This window comes from Eretmochelys imbricata, chromosome 3 (assembly GCF_965152235.1).
Source record: "Eretmochelys imbricata isolate rEreImb1 chromosome 3, rEreImb1.hap1, whole genome shotgun sequence".
NCBI lineage: Eukaryota > Metazoa > Chordata > Testudines > Cheloniidae > Eretmochelys > Eretmochelys imbricata.
In genome coordinates, this window is record NC_135574.1 from 99,359,703 (window position 1) to 99,386,263 (window position 26,561).

The 26,561-nt window shown below is 43.1% G+C and overlaps 2 protein-coding genes across 2 annotated transcripts in view; both read right to left on the minus strand.

Moving 5' to 3' along the window:
- SAMD3 (sterile alpha motif domain containing 3) overlaps nt 1-26,561 on the minus strand; it is a 105,573-nt gene that overhangs the window by 36,124 nt on the left and 42,888 nt on the right. Inside the window, exons 5-6 of the mRNA XM_077813032.1 lie at nt 17,253-17,438; nt 16,767-16,851 (exon numbers count right to left, since the gene is read on the minus strand). Coding sequence (XP_077669158.1) covers nt 16,767-16,851; nt 17,253-17,438 — 271 coding nt within the window. The remainder of the gene's footprint in view (nt 1-16,766; nt 16,852-17,252; nt 17,439-26,561) is intronic.
- On the minus strand, nt 13,771-16,363 carry LOC144262795 (uncharacterized). The gene is made up of 3 exons (XM_077813034.1): nt 15,464-16,363; nt 14,956-15,367; nt 13,771-14,361 (listed from the first exon to the last, which is right to left on the minus strand). Exons 1-3 carry the CDS (start codon nt 15,539-15,541, stop codon nt 14,207-14,209), a joined length of 645 nt encoding a protein of 214 aa, XP_077669160.1. The 5' UTR covers nt 15,542-16,363; the 3' UTR covers nt 13,771-14,206.

Below are 26,561 nucleotides of genomic sequence, written 5' to 3' on the forward strand. Positions count from 1 at the left end.
GAAAGTATTATCACTGGCTTTCTGATTCTGCCCTCCCACCCCCACATCAGTAGTATAAGATGTCATCAATATAGCGCAAATAGAGTACATCTAGATGACATCTTCATCATCTGGACCCATGGAAAAGAAGCCCTTGAGGAATTCCACCATGATTTCAACAATTTCCATCCCACCATCAACCTCAGCCTGGTCCAGTCCACACAAGAGATCCACTTCCTGGACACTACAGTGCTAATAAACGATGGTCACATAAACACCACCCTATACCGGAAACCTACTGACCGCTATTCCTACCTACATGCCTCCAGCTTTCACCCTGACCACACCACACGATCTACAGCCAAGCTCTGCAATACAACCGCATTTGCTCCAACCCCTCAGACGGGGGGTGGGGGGGGGGGTGAGAAAACCTGGATTTGTGCTGGAAATGGCCCAACTTGATTATCATACACATTGTAAGGAGAGTGATCACTTTAGATAAGCTATTACCAGCAGGAGAGTGGGGTGGGGGGAGGTATTTTTTCATGCTTTGTGTGTATAAAAAGATCTTCTACACTTTCCACAGTATGCATCCGATGAAGTGAGCTGTAGCTCACGAATGCTTATGCTCAAATAAATTGGTTAGTCTCTAAGGTGCCACAAGTACTCCTTTTCTTTTTGCAAAGGGAATTAGGCACTCACGCGTCCTATACAATGAAGGGGGAGAGACAGGCGCCTAAGAACGAGATTCACAAAAGCCAGCACACTGAGTGGGGAGCTGCCTAAGCTAAACAATGGGAGATGCCGAGGAGAGGAATGTGTCCTAAGCCCTGCTCAGGGAGTTCAGTGCCTAAATCCAGGCTGCGGGGAGATGCCTCTCTCTGCTTGGAATTCTCAGCTGTGAACCCTCTCTTGCTTATGTTTTTGCAAGAAGCCAGGGAAGGAGAGGGCTTTCCTCAGAACTTCTAGCCCAGTGATTAGGGCACTGACCTGGGATGACTCCCAGCTCAAATCTCCCCTGCACTTGAGGGGGAGAGAGAATTTGAATAAGGATCTACCACCTCTAAAGTGAGTGCCCTGAACACCAGATAACGGGACGGCCTGATGTGAGCGGTTCCTTCACTCTCCCCTGTTGACGCTGTCCCACTGGGGACAAATAATTAAAGAGTAGCTGGACCCAAGAGAGAAAGTACAAGCAAGAGAATGACTCAATAGCCTGGTGGTAGGCTACAGAGCAATCACCCAGGATCCAGTCCCACTGTCCATCCATCCAAAGTGTAACTTCTTCAACAAGAGCAATTGAGGGAGTTCCCCATTAGACCATCCCAGAGCCCAGTGGCTAGGGCACTCTCCTGAGAGGTGGCAGATTCCTCTTCAAATCCCTTCTCCTCATCAGACAGATGGGGACCTAAGAATTTGACCTAGGCATCTCCTACCTCCCAGGTGAGTGCCCTAACCACTGGGCTAACAGTTATAAGGGAGGCCCTCCTTCCTCACCACAACTATTTTGTGTGAGTTCAGCATGCTCTGAGCACACCTACCAGATCCCTCTGACCCCACTGAGGATTATTACCAAAAGAAACTACACCATCTGCTCAAGAAACTCCCTAAAGAAGCACAGGAACAAATCTACACTGACACACCCCTACAGCCCCAACCAGGGGTATTCTATCTGCTACCCAAAATCCATAAACCTGGGAATCCTGGACACCCCATCATCTCAGGCACTGGCACCCTGACAGCAGGATTATCTGGCTATGTAGACTCTCCTCAGGCCCTACGCTACCAGCACTCCCAGCTATCTTTGAGACACCACTGACTTCCTGAGGAAACTACAATCCTTTGGTGATTTTCCAGAAAACACCATCCTGGCCACTATGGATGTAGAAGCCCTCTACACCAACATTCCACACAAAGATGGACCTTAAGCCATCAGGAATAGGATCCCCAATACCATCACGGCAAACCCGGTGGCTGAACTTTGTGACTTTGTCCTCACCCACAACTATTTCAGATTTGGAGACAATTTATACCTTCAAGTCAGCAGGACTGCTATGGGTACCTGCATGGCCCCACAGTATGCCAACATTTTTATGGCTGACTTAGAACAACGCTTCCTCAGCTCTCATCCCCTTACGCCCCTATTCTACTTGCACTACATTGATGACATCTTCATCATCTGGACCATTGGGAAGGAGGCCCTTGAGGAATTCCACCAAGATTTCAACAATTTCTACCCCACCATCAACCTCAGCCTGGACCAGTCCACACAAGAGGTCCACTTCCTAGCCACTACAGTGCTAATAAACGATGGTCACATAAACACCACTGTATACAGGAAACCTACTGACCGCTATACTTACCTACATGCCTCCAGCTTTCATCCAGACCACATCACACGATCCATTGTTTTCAGCCAAGCTCTAAGATACAACCGCATTTGCTCCAATCCCTCAGACAGAGACAGACACCTACAGGATCTCTATCAAGCGCTCTTAAAACTACAATACCCACCTGGTGAAGTGAAGAAACAGATTGACAGAGCCAGAAGGGTACCCAGAAGTCACCTACTGCAGTTTCTCGTTGGAGTCTGTTTTGGAAGTTTTTTTGTTGAAGAATTGTGACTTTTAGGTCTGTAATTGAGTGTACAGGGAGGCTGAAGTGTTCTCCAGCTGGTTTTTGAATGTTATAATTCTTGACCTCTGATTTGTGTCCATTTATTCTTTTACGTAGAGACTGTCCAGTTTGACCAATGTACATGGCAGAGGGGCATTGCTGGCACATGACGGCATATATCACATTGGTAGATGTGCAGGTAAATGAGCCCTTGATGATGTGGCTGATGTGATTAGGTCCTATGATGTCAAAACAGAGTCCAAAGAGAAACTGCAGAACTGGAATTAATTTGCAAACTGGACACTATTAAATTAGGCTTGAATAAACACTGGGAGCAGATGAGTCATTACACAAACTAAAAACCCCATGCTAATTTTTCCCTTACTATTACTCACACCTTCTTGTCAACTATTTGAAATGGGCCATCCTGATGATCACTACAAAAGTTTTTTTTCTCCTGCTGATAATAGCCCACTTTAATTGATTAGTCTCGTTAGAGTTGGTATGGCAACACCCATTTTTTCATGTTCTCTGTGTATATATATCTTCCTACTGTATCTTCCCCTGCATGCATCCGATGAAGTGGGTTTTAGCCCACAAAAGCTTATGCCCAAATAAATTTGTTAATCTCTAAGGTTCCAAGTACTCCTCGTTCTACTAACAGTTATGCTGATGGTAGCATCAGTCTTGTAGCAGCAACACTGCTTTAAAAAACAAGTAAGAAATTTCCTATTGTAGACACACTTTAAGTGTGTTCTGGATAGTCTATGGCAGAATTTCCTTAAGATGATGGTTTGGTTAGTCCTGCTGGATAGGCCAAAGAACATTATAATTCAGTTTTTAAAAGCAACTAACCTAGGACTTTAACTTTATTTTGAGATTGTTTAAAAGAAACTCCACATCAAAGTGCACCCATCCAAAGTCCTAGATACCCATAACATACTCTTAAAATATCAACATCAGAGCGGTTACAAAATAAATTGTTCCAAGCAGCAGCCCTTTTCTTTTTCCCTTGCCTACCTCACTTGAATTGGTCAGCAGAACAAAAGCGTCAAACTTCCACTGGACTTTGCCAACAAAAGGAAATTTCACCCTCAACAGCTTTAGTTGCACTTTGCAGAATGCTTAGAAGGTCAATACATTCAGGCTGCTGTTGCATCAAACCAGGGTGGAGGCAAGTTCCAAAGGAAACTGCATAAAATGAAAGGGAATGCAGTTATACTCCAAAATGGGGGGAGCGACTGTAAACCCTTGTAAACCTCCTGGACTGAGGTCCTGTTTCAGTCTGGGTAAGAGTTGTATATTTTTAAGTGCTCCTTGATCAATTTTGATCACTTCATTTCTTTTTCTCAGCTTTTCTGTTTTCCTTGCTAACCTATCTTTTACCTTTCCTGGTCTGCCTTTCCCTGTCCCCCTTCCACACCCTTCATTTCCAGTGTGGTGAGAGGGAAGCCAGATACACCTTTCCTAACTCTAGAATTAACAATGGCCTAAGCAATACTGCTATTCAGGCACCTGATAAAGAGATATTTGTCCAAGCACACTCCTCATGGCTAATATTATAAATTGTGTTTCCTGGAACATCAACAGGGTGAACCACCCATTAAAAAGAAAAAGAATTATCACTCATCTAAAAACACTGAAAGCAGATATCTTCCCACAGGAAACCCTCCACAATGGCTTGGAGGCAGAGAAAATTAGGAGGGTATAGATGGGGGAAGGGATGTTTAACAGCCAAAGGCCTAGCAATATTGTTTCACAAAAGACTCAGCCCACTAATTCTAGATGTAAATAAAGATAAGGAAGATAGATTTTTGCTGGAGAAGGCTAAGATCTCTGACTCTCTATATACCCTAATTAATGTATTTGGAGCCAATAAAGATGATCCAAGTTTTTTCTAAATTAATATCCCTGTCATAAATATAAAGGGAAGGGTAAACCCCTTTGAAATCCCTCCTGGCCAGGGGAAAGCTCCTCTCACCTGTAAAGGGTTAAGAAGCTAAAGGTAACCTCGCTGGCACCTGACCAAAATGACCAATGAGGAGACAAGATACTTTCAAAAGCTGGGAGGAGGGAGAGAAACAAAGGGTCTGTGTGTCTGTCTATATACTGTTTTCTGCCGGGGATAGACCAGGAATGGAGTCTTAGAACTTTTAGTAAGTAATCTAGCTAGGTATGTGTTAGATTATGATTTCTTTAAATGGCTGAGAAAAGAATTGTGCTGAATAGAATAACTATTTCTGTCTGTGTATCTTTTTTGTAACTTAAGGTTTTGCCTAGAGGGGTTCTCTATGTTTTTGAATCTAATTACCCTGTAAAGTATCTACCATCCTGATTTTACAGGGGGGATTTCTTTATTTCTATTTACTTCTATTTTTATTAAAAGTCTTCTTGTAAGAAACTGAATGCTTTGTCATTGTTCTCAGATCCAAGGGTTTGGGTCTGTGCTCACCTATGCAAATTGGTGAGGCTTTTTATCCAACATTTCCCAGGAAAGGGGGGGTGCAAGTGTTGGGAGGATTGTTCACTGTTCTTAAGATCCAAGGGTCTGGGTCTGTAGTCACCTAGGCAAATTGGTGAGGCTTTTTACCAAACCTTGTCCAGGAAGTGGGGTGCAAGGTTTTGGGAAGTATTTTGGGGGGAAAGATGCGTCCAAACAGCTCTTCCCCAGTAACCAGTATTAGTTTGGTGGTGGTAGCGGCCAATCCAAGGACGACAGGTGGAATATTTTGTACCTTGGGGAAGTTTTGACCTAAGCTGGTAAAGATAAGCTTAGGAGGGTTTTCATGCAGGTCCCCACATCTGTACCCTAGAGTTCAGAGTGGGGGAGGAACCTTGACAATCCCACTAGAACCAGTCATCTAGCAGGAGATTTTAATGTGATGTTGTACCCTTTTTTAGGCAAGTCAGGCTGTCCCCAGCATACACAAACACATACTAGAAACATTATAAAGATTATACGGAAGAACTGGAGTTAAAAGTTATATGGGACTTGTACAACCCTACAATGAAGGATTTTACATTTCTTCCTCCCTGCATTCTAAATAGTCATGAATAGATTTCTTCCTGATTTCTAAGAATCTAGTACACTCAGACTTGATTTCATTATTAACCACTATCATGATCTCTGATCTTGCACCAGATACACAACAATTTTCCCCTCCTGAGACAAATGGACTTGTAAACAATGGAGACTGCACTCCTCTATTTTTATAAACATTTTCAGAGCTATTGCACAGAAGAAATTGTTTTTTTCCTCAAAACAAAATGACGCACCAGAGATATTCTGATCCACCCTATGGGATACACTAGAAGCTTTTATTAGGGGCAGGATCATTTCCTACTCAGCAGGTAGGAAGAGTGTTAGCCAAGTTAATCTTGAGGAATTAACTAAACTTAAAGCTATGGATTTAGAACGTGCAAGCTAACCCTTCCCAAGAAAATCGTAGAAAATTTATCAGTGTTTGGTATGAAGTAAATAGACTTAGTTCAGCACAAGCCAAACTTGCTCTTTTTAGACTCAAACAAACACACTGGGAGTCGGAGGGAGCAAGGAAAATTCTCACATACAGTTTAAAAATGAGAGGTCAAAGATCCTGAGTAGCATCACTCAAATCAGAACAAGGGCAGGTTATTACTAATCAAAAAGAGATTAACTTCTGAAATTCTTCCAGGCTCTTTACAATAATGATTCCGCGAAGAAGAGAAGAACTGAATAATTTTATTAAAACTCTTAAAAACCCACAAACCTCAACAGAGCAGCAGGCCAGGATGACCTCTCGGTTGCATTCAGAGAAAATGAGTCTGGGCAAGACCCCCGGCCCTCATGGCCTACTTACAGAATTCTATCAAAGTTTAAAAAAAAAGTCTGGCCCCTAAGCTGTTATGCATTCACAAAGACGCCTTAAGGGAAAAGTATATTACCCCCTATAATGAGGGAAGCCTTAATTACTGTACTATTTAAACCAAGGAAAGATGTACAAAAGTGTTAACAGCTACAGACCCATGTCTTTAATCAATACTGATCTAAAAATACTTTCAAAAACATTGGCTAAGCACTTGAAAAACAATGAGTGATATGGTTCACCTCAATCAGGTGGGATTTATTTAAAAAAGGCATGGTTCAGATAACACATGTCCATTGATTAATGTTATGGCATTCCATCAACACTCTTGAAATTCCCATGCAATCATTTCACTTGATGCAGAGACAGTCTTTGACAGAGTGAACTAGCAATATGTTTCTTACCAAGGATAAATTTAGATTGGGAAAGTCCTATTTCATGGATACAGCTGTTATATTCCAATCCCAACTCTTGTATCCTAACAAATATCACAATATCTCAGACAACTCCCCTTCCCCCGCTTTAATCTGTTTTGGGGAACTAGACAGGGATGCCCTCTCTGTTTAGTGTAACATTAGAATCATGTGCAATACTAACCAAAGAATACCAAGGTATTCAAGGGATCAAATCAGGGAATCATGAGACAAAAATCTTTCCATATGCACAGGACCTCCTCCTCTTTATTAAAAATCCAGATCAATCTATTCCCAATATCCTTTAAACAATAGACTCTCAGGCTACAAAGATAAGTTGGGAAAAGTCAGAAGCAATGAAGATCTTATTGGATTTAGTTGGAAGTGGCTCTCCTACAGGGACATTGAGATGGCAACAGACAAACCTCAGATATCTTGGCATCCTGTTCGCTAAGGAAATGAAAAACATAGTCAAGGTTAACCTATCCCCATTAATCATGCAGTTAGCAAACTATTTAAACAGATGGCAGGCAGTACCTTTCCCCATTTGGAGAAAAACAAACAGAATAAAGAGGATCCTGGGAAGGCATTCATTTTGATTGAACTCTTCTCCCTCCTTCCCTATCCATATTCTTCCCTTTTAATTTTACTAAAATCAACATGTTCAAATCCTCCTTGTGGGGTGCTGGTAAAAAGCCAGAATCTCCTTACAAAAATTACAGCTCCCTATCAAGACAGAGGTTTTAGATTTCCCAATTTTAAACTTTACCTTCAGGCAATAATTAGCCAAGCAGGACAGTGAGTCATTCTCTCAAACTGTAGAGCCCTGGATTGGATCCAGCTGGAAGCAGCATTGGTGGTTCCTTTAACCCTTTCCAGCATGCTACACACTGATCACTATCTATTCCCTAAAGAACAATTACCAACCATTGTGGCAGCCAGAGACACTTGGTGTATGATATCTACTACATTTAAAAATCACCCCCCTTCTACGTACCAAGGCCTCTATCTTAGGTAACTCAAAACTATGTATAGCAGACAACCCCATCATTTGGCCACATTCGATTAGGAAAGGGATTTTGACCATCAGTCAATTTTATTGAAAATGATACCTTCCTCCTTTTTACAATATTAAAAGAAAGGTTCAATCTAGAAACTAAGTAGGAGTGCCCATACGTCCACCTTAAACATGCCATCTATCATCTGTTTGGCCCACATGCATGTGCTATCCCTGATCCACCTGGGAGCTGCTTTCATTTCTCCAAATATTACCGATTGCCAAGACCTATGGCAAATCTATATGCACACTTGGCCAGCAAATTTGAATTAAACATGGATTCCCTAAAGAAGAAATTCTCTGCTAACCAATGGAAACAAATTTTAGCCAGTTTGTCAATCTGTTCCTTGGACCGATATTTAAAGATTAATCCCACAGAAAATCGGATGGAGGGTGCATTGGACCCTTCTCCAGCTGATCAAAACAGGTGCTGCTAAGTCAGACAAACGTTGATGCTATGAGTCAACAGCTGCTAACTTAGCCCATATGCTCTGGGAATGCTCCTATACCTGAATGTTTTGGGCAGAACTTAATTGCAGAGTTTACTTTTTCCTATCAAATAAAACTGTGTTACAAGCTAAACGTGTAATTTTAAAAAGTCCTAATGGATGTTAATTGGAAGCTGAATTAATCTGAAAAACTTTGGCTCAGTGGAGCACTAATTACTGCTGAAAGATGAGTACTAGAAAAATGGAAATCCAAAAAAATGACCAACAATTGAAGACTGGAACAAACCTTCATAAGGTTGGCCATCATGGAATATAATAGAAATACCCAAGAAAAATTATTTCCTTTAAGTATCTCAATGATCCTATTAAATGCAGCCCCACTCTTTTCTACCCATTTTCTTTCCTTCTTGTCTACCTCTCTCCTCTGAATTTTGCTTCCAATTCTTATCTTGTTAGTTTTATATTTAATTAGCTGGAATTTTATAAACAAATTTTGTTTGTAAATTTTGTAATACAAATAATTTATATTTTCAAGTATAGCTAAACTTAGGTAGCAAATAGTCGATATATTATGAGAAGCTTACATATATAGTTTAGTTGTGTGTGTATATTTAAAATTTAATAAACTTATTAAAAATAATAATAAAAACTAACATCACAACTCCGGAATTTGTCCATGCTAATTGTATGTATTTTCAATATTTTATCTTTTGTTGTTAGTTCTTAGTGGGAGAGATCTCAGCCTTTCCCTAGGGTGTTTTTAATTAAATTCCTATTAATCTTGTTCTGTAAGAGATCACCAATTTTTTTGTTTTGTTTTTGGCTGCTTTTCCACTGTTCTTTGATAGGAATAAAAACTTGTCTACAAAGTGACTTTTAAGGATTCTTCTTAAATAAAGAGTAAAAAGTAGTAGGGCTCATCCACACAAACCAATCATGTTTGTGTTCAAAATTTTAATATCTTTGAAGCATTCAGAACTAGTTTTTTCCTAAAATACGTCCTTAAAGCCATTTGTTGCTCTTATATAAATCCTGTTTATTCCAACACTTTTTCTATACCATTCCGTTTTACAGCACCATTCAGTTTATACTATAGACCAGAAATTTATCCCATTTATCTAAAAAGTTAGATTAACTTTTTTAAGTGTTCCATGTGACCGGATATATCTTTCAAGCAAGAGGGAGGACTATTGGAGGGAGCATGCATGGAGGGGGGGGGGGGATGGGGCAACCTTAAATAAGATTCAAGCATTGATTTCCCCTCTCATCCCCAAGCCAGTCCTATGTGGTGAAACTTGTGTTTCATTCCAAAAGTAGCTCAAAGCTCTTCACTAATGGATTACAGGGATATAGTTTTACATTTAGTATCTTTTAGCCACTCTTTTCTTTAAATTGGGGTTTTTATCTTAATTCTTACCTGCCTCCCACTCTAAATAAAGAGCTAGTAAGACAACTTTCTTATTTGTTTAAAACAGATATCTCAAACGTTGACTGGTATTATGAATAATTTTTAAATGACCAGTAGTAGACCGCATCTTTCTGGTTACCTCTCTACTACAAAAAGAAATGGCAAGCTTTTGTGTAGGATTCTATATTCATGTTTCTCCTACTAATACTGGAGAAACACTTGACCTTTAGAAGATCTTGCTCTGTCAGTCTGAGATTCCTAATATCTAAATTACTTTATTCTCCATAAAAAAGAAAAGTATTAACTGCATTTAAGTTATACTTTTTTATATTTTAGACCAAAACAAGTGTCAATATTTGAAAACTAGAGCTGGTAAAAAAACTTGTGCATGAAAACTTTCCTATAGGGAAATGTTGTTTCACTGGAATCGATCTACTTCAATTTTTAAGATTTTTCCAAACGTTCTTTTTATTTTCCGTTTCTGAAATGTCAAGTAATCTCCAGCAAAAATACTGACAGTTTTTGTTCCAACATTTCAGATTCAAAACTCTTCTGAATTTTTCGAGAATGTTCAGTATTTTGACTTCTTTGTTCTGATTCAGAATGGAAACAAATTTTGAAATGTTGACATTTCCCATGAGATGTAAATTGCATTTCCAGACCACTACAGAAGTGGGGGCTCTCACTTAAACTTTTAACATATGAGATTCACAAGATTGTGACTCTTTAGGTTGAACCTTTTCCTTGCATGCTTTTGTTGTTTCTTCCAGCTATGTTTCCCAGTTACTAAACAAAATGTCAAAAATAAAACAGACACGTTACCAAAACAGAAGCCTCTGCCCCACCAAGTTGCTTGCTCAGTCTACATTATGCTACTCCCCAAATACAGTTTCTGCTAGCAGGCTGCTAATGCAATGTCCCCAGCCAATTCAGAAAGGGATGAAAAATTTGACAAAGAACGGTTTTATAAAATGATTTATAGCACAGTTTAGCCATGTCTATATTTGTTAGGGAAAGCTGCTTTCAGAGCCACATTTAAACACAATTTTTCCTAAAATTTTCCACAATTTTTCCTAAAATGAAGTTCTGTAGATGGGACCTTAGAAACACTCACAAATGGAATCTAGTCAGTCTTTACAAACGGGGTCATGTCGTACCAATGACCCAGGCATGGAACTCCTATTGGGGGTTCTCAACAGGAATTTTGAGCAAAAATTGATGCTTTCTTTACCTCGCCTTTCCTTCCCAGGATGGGGAGTTTGCTTACTTCAGTGTGGTACTTCCCTATCACAATGCCCAGGCTGAAAGGAGAATTGGGATATTCATCACGTTTTTCCTTAGGGTATGTCTACACTACGGAATAAGGTCGAATTTATAGAAGTCGGTTTTTTAGAAATCGGTTTTATATATTCAAGTGTGTGTCTCCCCACAGAAAATGCTCTAAGTGCATTAAGTGCATTAACTCGGCGGAGTGCTTCCACAGTACCGAGGCTAGCGTCGACTTCTGGAGCGTTGCACTGTGGATAGCTATCCCACAGTTCCCGCAGTCTCCGCTGCCCATTGGAATTCTGGGTTGAGATCCCAATGTCTGATGGGGCTAAAACATTGTCGCAGGTGGTTCTGGGTACATATCATCAGGCCCCCCTTCCCTCCCTCCCTCCATGAAAGCAAGGGCAGACAATCGTTTCATGCCTTTTTTCCTGAGTTACCTGTGCAGACGCCATACCACGGCAAGCATGGAGCCCGCTCAGGTAACTGTCACTGTATGTTTCCTGGGTGCTGGCAGACGCGGTACGGCATTGCTACACAGTAGCAGCAACCCATTTCCTTCTGGCAGCAGATGGTACAGTACGACTGGTAGCCGTCTTCGTCATGTCCGAGGTGCTCCTGGCCACGTCTGCTGGGAGCGCCTGGGCAGACATGGGCGCAGGGACTAAATTTGGAGTGTCTTGACCAGGTCATTCTCTTTAGTCCTGCAGTCAGCCCTATTGAACTGTCTTATGGTGAGCAGGCAGGCGATACGGATTGCTAGCAGTCCTATTGCATCATCTTCTGCCGGGCAGGCAAGAGATGTGGATGGCATGCAGTCCTTCTGCACCGTCTGCTGCCAGCCAAAGATGTAAAAGATAGATGGAGTAGATCAAAACAAGAAATAGACCAGATTTGTTTTGTACTCATTTACCTCCTCCCCCGTCTAGGGGACTCATTCCTCTAGGTCACACTGCAGTCACTCACAGAGAACGTGCAGCGAGGTAAATCTAGCCATGTATCAATCAGAGGCCAGGCTAACCTCCTTGTTCCAATAAAACAATAACTTAGGTGCACCATTTCTTATTGGAACCCTCCGTGAAGTCCTGCCTGAAATACTCCATGATGTAAAGCCACCCCCTTTGTTGATTTTAGCTCCCTGAAGCCAACCCTGTAAGCCGTGTCCTCAGTCGCCCCTCCCTCCGTCAGAGCAACGGTAGACAATCGTTCCGCACCTTTTTTCTGTGCGGACGCCATACCAAGGCAAGCATGGAGCCCGCTCAGCTCACTTTGGCAATTAGGAGCACATTAAACACCACACGCATTATCCAGCAGTATATGCAGCACCAGAACTTGGCAAAGCGATACCAGGCGAGGAGGCGACGTCAGCGCGGTCACGTGAGTGATCAGGACATGGACACAGATTTCTCTGAAAGCATGGGCCCTGCCATTGCATGCATCATGGTGCTAATGGGGCAGGTTCATGCTGTGGAACGCCAATTCTGGGCTCGGGAAACAAGCACAGACTGGTAGGACCGCATAGTGTTGCAGGTCTGGGACGATTCCCAGTGGCTGCGAAACTTTCACATGCGTAAGGGCACTTTCATGGAACTTTGTGACTTGCTTTCCCCTGCCCTGAGGCGCATGAATACCAAGATGAGAGCAGCCCTCACAGTTGAGAAGCGAGTGGCAATAGCCCTGTGGAAGCTTCGCCAGGCAGCTACTGGTCAGTTGGGAATCAATTTGGAGTGGGAAAATCTACTGTTGGGGCTGCTGTGATGCAAGTAGCCCACGCAATCAAAGATCTGCTGATATCAAGGGTAGTGACCCTGGGAAATGTGCAGGTCATAGTGGATGGCTTTGCTGCAATGAGATTCCCTAACTGTGGTGGGGCCATAGACGGAACCCATATCCCTATCTTGGCACCGGAGCACCAAGCCGCCGAGTACATAAACCGCAAGGGGTACTTTTCAATAGTGCTGCAAGCTCTGGTGGATCACAAGGGACGTTTCACCAACATCAGCATGGGATGGCCAGGAAAGGTACATGACGCTCGCATCTTCAGGAACTCTGGTCTGTTTCAAAAGCTGCAGGAAGGGACTTTATTCCCAGACCAGAAAATAACTGTTGGGGGTGTTGAAATGCCTATCTGTATCCTTGGGGACCCAGCCTACCCCTTAATGCCATGGCTCATGAAGCCGTACACAGGCAGCCTGGACAGTAGTCAGGAGCTGTTCAACTACAGGCTGAGCAAGTGCAGAATGGTGGTAGAATGTGCATTTGGACGTTTAAAGGCGTGCTGGTGCAGCTTACTGACTCACTTAGACCTCAGCGAAACCAATATTCCCACTGTTATTACTGCTTGCTGTGTGCTCCACAATATCTGTAAGAGTAAGGAGGAGACGTTTATGGCGGGGTGGGAGGTTGAGGCAAATCGCCTGGCTGCTGGTTACACGCAGCCAGACACCAGGGCGGTTAGAAGAGCACAGGAGGGCGTGGTACGCATCAGAGAAGCTTTGAAAACCAGTTTCATGACTGGCCAGGCTACGGTGTGAAAGTTCTGTTTGTTTCTCCTTGATGAAACCCCCCGCCCCTTGGTTCACTCTACTTCCCTGGAAGCTAACCACCCTCCCCTCCTCCCTTCAATCACCGCTTGCAGAGGCAATAAAGTCATTGTTGCTTCACATTCATGCATTCTTTATTCATTCATCACACAAATAGGGGGATGACTACCAAGGTAGCCCAGGAGGGGTGGTGGAGGAGGGAAGGAAAATGCCACACAGCACTTTAAAAGTTTACAACTTTAAAATTTATTGAATGCCAACCTTCTTTTTTTTGGGCAATCCTCTGTGGCGGAGTGGTTGGTTGGCCGGTGGCCCCCCACCGCATTCTTGGGCGTCTGGGTGTGGAGGCTATGGAACTTGGGGAGGAGGGCGGTTGGTTACACAGGGGCTGTAGTGGCAGTCTGTGCTCCAGCTGCCTTTGCTGCAGCTCAACCATACACTGGAGCATACTGGTTTGGTCCTCCAGCAGCCTCAGCATTGAATCCTGCCTCCTCTCATCACGCTGCCGCCACATTTGAACTTCAGCCCTGTCTTCAGCCCGCCACTTACTCTCTTCAGCCCGCCACTTACTCTCTTCAGCCCGCCACCTCTCCTCCCGGTCATTTTGTGCTTTCCTGCACTCTGTCATTATTTGCCTCCACGCATTCGTCTGTGCTCTGTCAGTGTGGGAGGACAGCATGAGCTCGGAGAACATTTCATCTCGAGTGCGTTTTTTTTTTTTTTTCTAAGCTTCACTAGCCTCTGGGAAGGAGAAGATCCTGTGATCATTGAAACACATGCAGCTGGTGGAGAAAAAAAAAGGGAACGTGGTATTGGTATTTAAAAAGACACATTTTATAAAACAGTGGCTACACTCTTTCAGGGTAAACCTTGCTGTTAACATTACATACATAGCACATGTGCTTTCGTTACAAGGTCGCATTTTGCCTCCCCCCACCGCGTGGCTACCCCCTCAACCCTCCCGCCTCCCTGTGGCTAACAGCGGGGAACATTTCTACTCAGCCACATGCAAATAGCCCAGCAGAAATGGGCTCCTCTGAGTGTCCCCTGAAGAAAAGCACTCTACTTCAACCAGTTGACCATGAATTATATCTCACTCTCCTGAGGATAACACAGAGAGATAAAGAACGGATGTTGTTTGAACGCCAGCAAACATACACTGCAATGCTTTGTTGTACAATGATTCCCGAGTACATGTTACTGGCCTGGAGTGGTAAAGTGTCCTACCATGAAGGACGCAATAAGGCTGCCCTCCCCAGAAACCTTTTGCAAAGGCTTTGGGAGTACATCCAGGAGAGCCGCGAATGCCAGGGCAAAGTAATCCTTTCACATGCTTGCTTTTAAACCACGTATAGTATTTTAAAAGGTACACTCACCGGAGGTCCCTTCTCCGCCTGTTGGGTCCGGGAGGCAGTGTTGGGTGGGTTCGGGGGGTACTGGCTCCAGGTCCAGGGTGAGAAACAGTTCCTGGCTGTCGGGAAAACCGGTTTCTCCGCTTGCTTGCTGTGAGCTATCTACAACCTCATCATCATCATCATCATCTTCTTCGTCCCCAAAACCTGCTTCCGTATTGCCTCCATCTCCATTGAAGGAGTCAAACAACACGGCTGGGGTAGTGGTGGCTGAGCCCCCTAAAATGGCATGCAGCTCATCATAGAAGCGGCATGTTTGGGGCTCTGACCCAGAGCGGCCGTTCGCCTCTCTGGTTTTCTGGTAGGCTTGCCTCAGCTCCTTCAGTTTCACGCGGCACTGCTTCGGGTCCCTGTTATGGCCTCTGTCCTTCATGCCCTGGGAGATTTTGACAAAGGTTTTGGCATTTCGAAAACTGGAACAGAATTCTGATAGCACGGATTCCTCTCCCCATACAGCGATCAGATCCCGTACCTCCCGTTCGGTCCATGCTGGAGCTCTTTTGCGATTCTGGGACTCCATCATGGTCACCTCTGCTGATGAGCTCTGCATGGTCACCTGCAGCTTGCCACACTGGCCAAATTGGAAATGAGATTCAAAAGTTCGCGGGCCTTTTCCTGTCTACCTGGCCAGTGCATCTGAGTTGAGAGTGCTGTCCAGAGCGGTCACAATGGAGCACTCTGGGATAGCTCCCGGAGGCCAATACCGTCGAATTGTGTCCACAGTACCCCAAATTCAAGCCAGCAAGGCCGATTTAAGCGCTAATCCACTTGTCAGGGGTGGAGTAAGGAAATCGATTTTAAGAGCCCTTTAAGTCAAAATAAAGGGCTTCATCGTGTGGACGGGTGCAGGTTTACATCGATTTAAGGCTGCTAAATTCGACCTAAAGTCCTAGTGTAGACCAGGGCTTAGATTGCATTTTCTGCAATAACTGTGTGGAGGACATGTATGTGTCTCTTAGAGCAAACCCCCCTCTACCTCCCGCAGTCTTTTACCAGGGGCTGTATCACATGCCAAGGCAATGATGTGAAGTCAACAGGCCTGCACATTATCCTTGGAGATTGCAGATCTATATTTTGGACCCTGAAAATGAAAAATTACGTCCAAACCTAACAGCGTCTCCTCCTTCCATTCTGCTTCCTGCTGTAACCACATGAGAGTCCTAGCAGTGGTCTACTGAGTATTTTCTCCAAATGTACCTACTCCTGCCATATTTAAAAATATATGAACACATAACTACTTGATACAGACAGGTAACAGTAAACAAGTTCACTAATGATCATCACAATGCATTGCACTAGCATAAGGCAAACACCAAAAATATTCATAATGTAATGTTTATATCTCCCCCATACAAATACAATTGTCCATTGGCCTGGCATATTAGTATCATCGCCATGATTTTTTTAAACTAGCACATGTTTAACACTTATCCAATTACAGTTTTTTAGAAATCAAGCGCATTACAGAAAAAGTCAACTCAAGCAACAACTAGGTAACTTTTCATTAGTACTTATGTATGTATGATCTGACAGTCGCTTTGATAATCAGCATGTAATGTAATGAATCTTGTGCAACAGCTGGTGTTTAAGATTAAGTATATTATTTGGAATATAAAACTTAAAAGAGAAGCTGCAGCACTAAGCAAAATAAAAACACCAAACAAACTGATACTAATTTTCTCTGAATTAGTCTCCCTCTAAACAATCAGATTTAAAAAGTTTCATATTTCATAGAGATTTAAGATAAACAGAACTGCACTAATTATGATACTTACAAAGCCATTCCCATCCTCATCAAGGAACGGGTATGCCTGCAGCAACGCATTGACGACAACATTATACTGCTGACTGTTTGGATACCTGTTCAAACAAGATAAAAAGAAAATACAGGAATAGGTGTCATTTTAGACACTTTTTTTTTGCAATTTGGAGTCTGGGGTTTTGTTTTGTTTTTTTTAAAGAGGATATCAAGCTCAATTGATACAGTGTTTCCAAAACATTTTACATTAAATTACATAGTAAAGGAAAAAGAAATTATCCTAAAAGTAATGCATGGGAAGAGCCTTTAGAGCTTGATCCAAAGTCCATCATTAAAACCAAGAGTGTTTTTCCACTGACTTCAGTGGGCTTTGGAGCAATGCCTTTAACTATTTAAGTTTACAGACTGCAGAGAGTGGTTTATCATCATCTGGGAATTTCATTGTGCAATGAGCTCCCCCCCTCCCCCAGAAAAGAGCGAATCTCAAAACTATTGTACTTACAGTGATCCTTCCAGGTATTTTGTCATGTCTGCCTGTAAAAATTCAATAATCCTTATTCTCATGCTGTGGTCAGGGCATTTCCTTTCTTCTAATATGCATTGGACATCATAAGGAAACTCTGGCAAAACATATGAGTTTGTCCACTGTACTGTTTCACATCGTGCAAAAACATGTTTCATATTTTTTCTGTAAAAGAAAGGGTTAAAGATATCAAAGATTATCAGATGCTCATATAGTTCTTTTTTTCCCTGTGGGAAACTAAGCAAGGGAAAAAAATAAGCCAAGTGTTTTTGTAGGGAAGAAAGTTATGGCCATACTGATTAAAAACTACTGGTGTTTTAGGCTTGATCAGAGATGCTTATTATTTTTTGCTTTCTCTTAGTTTCTACTTAAGAATAAAGTTACATTCAAAACATGTAATAAAATCAACCAATCTGGATGTTAAAATAGTTAAATGTTTTATACACAGTGCTTTAAATCAGGAGCTAGGAGAAGGCAACCAAACTTTTTCACCAACTGAACATGCACAAAAGAGCTTTTGGCACAAAACAACATAGATGGATGATAATATTTGTTATTTTAGCAATAAATATTTGGCTCCAACCAGAATGGGTGAATAAGCCACTGTTTTAGAAAAAAATCAGTAAAGATACACGAGCCTAGACCCTGCAAAGTCTTCCACATGTTTAATTTCAAGTATGCCAGAAGTCCCACGAGTTTAGTGAGTCACCTCATATGCATGTCTTTGCAGATTCAGAGTCAAAACATATTTACATAAGAAGGGCCATACTGGGTCAGACCAATGGTCTATCTAGCCCATTATTCTGTCTTCGGACCATGGCCAATGACAGATCTTCAGACTGAACTGCCATGGCAATCATGCGATCCATCCCATCATCTAGTCCCAGTTTCTGGCAATCAGGGGCTCAGGGTCAGAGATACCTGGACCTTATGATTGTGTCCCTGACCATCTTGGTTAATAGCCATTGATGGACCTATCCTCCATGAACACATCTAATTCTTTTTTTAATCCAGTTATATTTTGGCCTTCACAACATCCTCTGGCAATGAGTTCCATAGGTTGATTGTGTGCTGTGTGAAGTACTTCCTTTTGTTTGTTTTAAATCTGCTGCCTATTTATTCCATTGGGTGACCCCCTAGGTTCTTGTGTTATGTAAAATGGTAAATAAAACTTCCCTATTCACCTTCTCCACACCATTCATGATTTAATAGACCTCTATGATATGCCCTTAGTCAAGGAAGGATAGCTCAGTGGTTTGAGCATTGGCCTGCTAAACCCAGGGTTGTGAGTTCAATCCTTGAGGGGGCCATTTGGGATCTGGGGCAAAAATTGAGGACTGGTCCCGCTTTGAGCAGGGGGTTGGACTAGATGACCTCCTGAGGTCCCTTCCAACAATGATATTCTATGATCTTTTTTCCAAGCTGAATAGTCCCAGTCTTTTTAATCACTCCTCATATGGAAGCTGTTCCATCCCCCTAATCATTGTTATTGTCCTTCTCTGTACCTTTTCCAATTCTAACATATCTTTTTTGAGATGAGACAACCAGAACTACACACAGTACTAAAGCTGTAGATGTACCATGCATTTTTATAGTGCATTTATAAATATATATTTACTGTCTTATCTGTCCTCTTCCTAACAGTTTGAAACACTGTTAGCTTTTTTGGCTGCTGCTGAACATTGAGCAGATATTTTCAGAGAACTATCCACAACGACTCCAATAGATCTCTTTCTCCAGTGGTAACAGCTAATTTACAACCCAATCACTTTTTTTGTGTAAAGTTGGGATTATGTTTTCCAATATGGACTACTTTGCATTTATTAACATTGAATTTCATCGGCCATTTTGTTGCCCAGTCACTGAGTTTTGTGAGATCCCTTTGTTCCTCTTCACAATCTGATTTGGACTTAACGATCTTGAGTAATTTTGTAGCATCTAAAAACTTTGCCACCTCACTGTTTACCCCTTTTTCCAGAGCATTTAGGAATATGTTGAACAGCACTGGTCCCAGTACAGACCCCTGTGGGACACCACTATTTACCTCTCTTCATTCTGAAAACTGACCATATATTCCTACCCTTTGTTTCCTATCTTTTAACGAGTAACTGAACCCTGAGAGCACCTTCCCTCTTATCCCAAGACTGCTTACTTTGTTTAAGAGTTTGGTGAGGGACCTCATCAAAGACTTTCTGAGAGTTCAAGTGCACTATACCCATTGGATCACCCTTATCCACATGTTTGTTGACCCCTTCCAAAGAATTCTAATAGATTGGTGAGGCATGATTTCCCTTTACAAAAGCTCTGATAATTCTTCCTCACCTGGCAAGAGAGTATTAGGAATAATGGAAGGTAACTTAAAAGGAGACTGCCTTGGTTAATTCAAAGACATTTTGTGCTAAAGTCACAGAAATTTAGCAATCAATCATAGAATCATAGAATCATAGAATATCAGGGTTGGAAGGGACCCCTGAAGGTCATCTAGTCCAACCCCCTGCTCGAAGCAGGACCAAATCGATTATAATCAGTTAAGGAAGGTGGGAGGGAAATAGAGTAGACTGAGGTTTGGCACATAATACAGAAATTTTCACTTCTAAGGCCACGTCTACACTACAAATTTTGGCTGCTGCAAATTATGTCAGCATAAACCACAATTAGCATCTCGCATCCTTGCGCCGATACCGCACATACTCAACAGGGGTGCTTGTCTCAGCTTGTCACCATCCAGCACATTGTCTTTTGGGAAGTTTTGACAATGCATGGTAGGGTAGAAACAAGTCATTCAGAGATGACTGGGAGCTAGGGGTCTACTTCCCAGCATGCAACTTTCTCCATCCCATAGAGTCATCTACATTCCAAATTTTGCACCCTTTTCAAAAATCCCATGAAACCACAGGGCCTTCCTCACGGTCTGTCATCTCTGACAGAAGTATGGAGCCTTGGCACTATTGTCATGAACTTTGGAAGCACAGGGCACATGATCCTCTAGAATTTGCAGAGCTGCAAGAACTGCATCGATGGAGAACATGATGATTTCATGGACAGCAGATTGCTGCGGAACATAGAGAAAACCAATTCAAGGCTGTTGGTGGAGTTCACAGAGCAGCTGCGGATGGCATAGTGCCATATCTGAGCCCAAGAAACAACTGGGATCACACTGTAATGCAGGGTTGCAATGACAAGCAGTGGCTGCAGAACTTTTGTATGTGAAAGGCCACATTCCTGGATCCGTGCACCAAGCTCACACCAGCCCTCCATACCCTGGACAACAGAATAAGAGCTCCACTGACAGTGCACAAATGCGTGGTGATCGCACTGTGGAAACCTGCAACACCGGATTGCTATGAGTCAGTGGGAAATCATTTTGGAGTTGGAAAATCCACTGTGGAAGCTGTTGTCATGCAAGTGTGCAGGGTCACCAATCATCTCCTGCTACACAGGACTGTGACTCTCAGCAATGTGCAGAACATAGCAGATGGATTTGTGGCAACGGGGCTCCCAAACTGCAGCAGAGTGATGGCATGTGCATCCCTGGAACCAGCCCACCTTGCGACAGAGTACATCAACAGAAAGGGCTACTTCTCTATGGTTATGCAAGTGTTGGTTGATCAAGGGACACTTCACTGACATCCGTGTTGGCTGATCAGGGAAGGTGCATGATGCTCACATCTCTAAGAACACAGGACTGTTCAGAAAGCTGAAAGCAGGGACTTTTCTTTCCAAACTGGCGGATTACCATTGGTGATGTTGAAATGCCAACAGTGATGCTGGGGGACCCAGTCTACCTCTTGCTCCCCTGACTCATGAAGCTGTACAAGTGGTGTACTATGCTCTGTCCGGCCCTGCAGTTTTGGGGCCTGTTAGGAACTGTCTGGTTACTGTTCCACATCTATGAATATAACACAGTCAATGCACCTATTAATTCTGTGGTGCTTGCTGTACATTTATAATTATTACTGTGTTTGTCACTGATCCTATGAGTTGTGTCATAGTGTACAATAACAAGCAGCGGGTTCTTTCACTACCACTAGGCATTCTGCAGCATATGTTGGAGATTAATAGATAAATTATTTTCCAAAAAATATTTTATTGAGTAACAAAGCCAGTGCAAAAACAAATAATCTGTGCAATTTAAAAGCAAATACATTAAAAACTTAAATAACGAAAAAGAACATTCATGTCCATCTTGGCTACACATACAGCAACTGTGGCGCTCACAGGTCAGTGTATGTGAAGCTGTGGTTGTCCGTAGCGTCCCACGGGGTGGAGTGATAGGAGTAGGGAGGTGGGCCCTGATGCCACGTGGAATGGAAAGGGTGTGCTGGAAGGTGCTAAAATGAAGTTCTCTGCAGACTGCAAAGGGAGGCAAGTTTGCAACTGTTGAACATGTAGGTCCACAAGCATCTGCAGCATGTGTGTTTGCGGAGAAACTCCTTTTCCTGCTGCAACTTTCTCCTGTTCGCTCTTTCCTTCTCTGCACCCTCTGCCCACAGTCTGATTACAGGATCTCACTGATGTCATCCTGAGTCCTCTTCTTTCTCCTCCTTACCTGGCTCTGGCATTGCAGAGGTGTGGGGGGGAAACAAAGGCCACAATGGCAGCAGCTACAGACAAAACACAGAGATACCACTGTCAATATAGTCACAATGGAAAAGTGAAAGCTAAGATTCAGAACTTCCTTCCCTCACTCCCCTAAAGTTTTAAACAAGACTTACTTATTGACGCTTCTGCTTGGAGAGCTTGTGCACAGTGCCACTCACAGCACCCGCAGTGGTGAGTATGGCCCACCAGAGGTGAGGAAAATGAGGAGGGAATTGCTCAGTAGCATGAAATTATGACTATAGGGCAACGGCACTGAATACTGGCCCCATTTTCCACACGTGGTGGTGATTTTAGCTCATATTGTGTTCCTGAGGGTAACAAAGGCTCAGAGAACACAGCTGCTGCTGGCATCTTAAATGTGCCCGGCCCATATGCTGCTATCATGTTTACTGCGATGTGCCTGCTGATGTTATCACTGATGGGCATAGGAAAGCATCTCACCATGAAGGAAAAAATACAGCTGCCATCCCTAGAAACTTTCAAGAGAGAATTCCAGAATACCTCCATGAAAGTTTCATCGAGATCTCTCAGAAGGATTCAAGGGACATGCCTGGGTAAACAAACTGTTCCGCTGGTCCCGGGCCCCTCTCAACTCTATAGGGGAATGAAAAGCATGTAACAGCTCTGCCTCTCTTTGTTGTACCTCTGCCTCTTCTAGTATGAGTAAATTAATGCAAAGTTGACCTGCTAAGTTGGGAGCGCCATCAGTACATTATTGTAATGGGAAATACATTTATACACTTACCTGAGATTCCTTCCCCTGCATCAAGCTCACATGTGCTCAGCTGCCAGGACTGACTGAACTGCAGTGGAATCTCCAACAGGTCCAGGCTCACGACACAGCGTGAACCCCCAGTTTCATGTCCCCCATCCTCTTCCTATTCTTCGCTGGGACTCAGGCTCCTCCGAGGTATCCACAGTGGTGTACAGGGTAGTGGTATAGTCTCTGTCAAGGTATGCAGCTCTCCGTAAAACCGGCGGGCCTGCGGCTCAGCACCAGACTGACCGTTGGCCTCTCCAGGGCGGTATGTCTGCTGTAGTTACTTCACTTTCACACAGCACTGCTGCTGGTCCCTGTCATACCCCTTCTCCTGCATCCCCCGTGCTATCTGCTCATAGATGTCCACATTTCTACAGCTTGTCCATAGCTGTGCCTGCACAGCCTCTTCTCCCCACAGGCTCAGGAGATCCCGTATCTCCTATCTGCTCCAGCCTGGGGCATACGGAGTGTGTAGCCCTCATGCTCAGCTGGGAAGCTGCAGACAACAAGGGAGAGCTGCTAGGTGTGCTCACCAAGTTGGACAATCAGGAAAAGGCATTTCAAAAAAATCGCAGGGTTTTAGAGTGGAGTGGGGAGGCTGGCTGATTGGCTTCCAGACTCAGTGACTCCTGGCCAACGCAGTTCACAATTGTGACCAAAGCAATCAGTGTTGGGCATTGCGGAACAGCTGCTGGAGGACAGTTAGGGTTAACATAGGTAACGCAGTGTCTACACTCGCACTGTGTTGACCTCAGAACGTTAACCATGGCTCAACACCGCTCGGCGAGGTGATGTAACTGCTTTGCCGTCATGGGGCATTTACATTGGTGGCGGACAAATTTAAGCATGGACACATGAACAACTAGGCCAACGCAAGGCAGCTTATGTTGATCTTACCTTGTCACGTACACCAGGCCTAAGGCCCTCACTACACTGGGCTGTAAACAGAAGTTATAAGCCATGTGTAAACAGTTTCAGCTAAAATAGTTTTTAAGTGTAGACATAACCTTAGAATGCTACAGCAGCACAGCTGCAAATGTGAAGCCGTAGCAGTTCAGTGTAAACTCTTACTATAGCAACAGGTGACCCCTCTCCCGTCACTGGAGGTAAGCCAACTTCCCAAGAGGAAGTAGCGAGGTAAACGGAAGACTTCTACACCAGAGGTTTGGTCAATTTAACTAAGTCACTCAGGGGTGCAAATTTTTCACACCCGTGAGAGAGACATAGGTATGGCAAAGTAACTTTTCATGGTGGACTGACCTTAACATAGGCCCGGTTTACACTAAAAAGGTCAACCCAGCTATGTCGTTAAGGGATGTGAAAAATTCATACCTTGCCCCAGTCTCTAAACAATGTCTGATAAATCCTTCAAAGTCCTGAAGCAATAAGGTGGAAATACGCGATTATGTTTAGATGAAGTCGCCACAAAAAACTCACAGTTGGGCAACTATGTTAAATAGGTGAAGTAGATCTAAATTAAACAATAGAGTTGGCTGGAGAGAGATGTAACTAACAGCTTATCTACTTACAGAAATGTTCACACACAAAGGGCTGGTCTTCACTACAGGGTAAGCAGACCTAAGCTATGCTACTCCAGCTACGTAGCTTAGGTCGACTTACCCTGGTGTCTTCACTGCGCTGCGTTGATGGGAGACGCTCTCCCGTCCATCTACCTTAATCTTCTCAGGGAGCTGGAGTACCAGGGTCGACGGGAGAGTGCTCTGCCGTCAATTTAGCAGGTCTTCACAGATTGATTGCTGCATGGATTGCTCTCTATAAATATATCAGAGGGATAAATACCGGAGAGGGAGAGGAATTATTTAAGCTCAGTACCAATGTGGACACAAGAACAAATGGATATAAACTGGCCGTTGTGAATTTAGACTTGAAATTAGATGAAGGTTTCTAACCATCAGAGGAGTGAAGTTTTGGAACAGCCTTCCAAGGGAAGCAGTGGGGGGGAAAGACCTATCTGGCTTTAAGATTAAACTCGATAAATTTATGGAAGAGATGGTATGATGGGATAACATGATTTTGGCAATTAATTGATCTTTAAATATTCATGGTAAATAGGCCCAATGGCCTGTGATGGGAAGTTAGATGTGGTCGGATCTGAGTCACTACAGAGAATTCTTTCCTGGGTATCTGGCTGGTGAATCTTGCCCATATGCTCAGGGTTCAGCTGATCGCCTTATTTGGGGTCGGGAAGGAATTTTCCTCCAGAGCAGATTGGAAGAGGCCCTGAAGGTTTTTTGCCTTCCTCTGTAGCATGGGGCACGGGTCACTTGCTGTAGAATTCTCTGCTCCTTGAAGTCTTTAAACCATGATTTGAGGACTTCAATAGCTCAGACATAGGTGAGAGGTTTATTGCAGGAGCGGGTGGGTGAGATTCTGTGGCCTGCATTGTGCAGGAGGTCAGACTAGATGATCATAATGGTCCCTTCTGACCTTAATATCTATGAATCTATGATCTCCGCATAGTGAAGACCAGCCCAAAGTTGTGCCCATGTAACATCACACTTTTAGTTAAACCAGTGCAACTTGTGTGTTTAGTCTAGGCCTCACACAAGGACAAGACTACTACAAATAGAAGTTTAACGCCAAGGTCAATATAGTGCCCCCCAAAGTCTCTCTCATACCTGCAAGATCTTGGGACACAGACCAGGTTAACATGCCTGAGAATCGATTTGTAAATCTCACCTTACTTCAGAAAAAGGCATCCCCTTGGTATAATAACTAGTTTTTATAATAACCTATTAACTAGTTTTTAATCAAGCCATTTCTGTAAATTCCCATTTTATTTCATATTCTCTCTACTATCCTTGGAAGTTATGTGAAGCAAACGCTATAACTGTAATTCTCTTTGGCTGCATAGTATTCTCAGGGTGTTCACACACAGTACATCTCTTGGGAACATAATACCACAAAGTCAAGTCATTATGGACTGAGCTGTTCTGTCTCCACTAACTGAACAAAAATTACAGTCCCAATGTCATGGGGAACATTTTGTCTCACTGAAAGAAAAGTTATGGCGTTTGCACTCCTGTGTTGTCACCTTGGTTATCCAAGGATGGTTTTAGGCTGGATCGTATGGTTGAGCACATAATTAACACAGCTGAAAAGCCTCCAACAGCAAAATATATGGCGTACTTTGCACAAAGGCATGTTCCTGAGTTAGGTGAAACTGATCATTTCAAAAAAAAAAAAAAAAAAAAAACCCTTGGCATCAGTGTAGACAGTTCAATCAAGACATCTGTGCAATGTGCAGCAGATGCCAAGAAACAGGATAAAATATTATACACTTTGGTAATAATAACCATTAAAGCCTCCGGGCATCTGAGTAAAGAAGAACAGTTTCCAATATGTATTTTGTTTGTTTACATAATTTAAATAAGATTTTGCTGGCTGAAAGCCAGCTAGCTGTGCACATAACTAGGCTGTGTAACACAGGTTCCTCTCAATGTTGTTTCTGGTCTTCCTTGCTTCATTCCTTCCACGGGTTTGTTACACCCCTTTTCTTAATTTAAATTTCTTAATTTTTCTCAATTTTCTCTGATTAGGCAATGAACCCCAAACACACAGCTCCCTGCAGCTACACAGAGCCCCACTGTGGCCCTCCAAGTAGAGCTGGTTGAGCATGGTCAGACAGAGCTCATTGTAGGAACAGGACCTTTGATTGTAAATGCCTCAGGGCAAGACGTGTCTATACGTTTGTATAGCATCTAACAAAGCCCCCTCTCCCCCTTCCCAATAGCGATAGAACCTCTGGGCACGGCCACAATACAAACAACATTATTTCCATGAACATTTATTTTAAAATGAGTCAACTTTCCCAAAGAGTGGGACATCAGAAAACTTCAGCACTGCACTCAACACATTCTTAACATACTAATGAGGATGGAATAATAGTCCATCATAATCAGAAA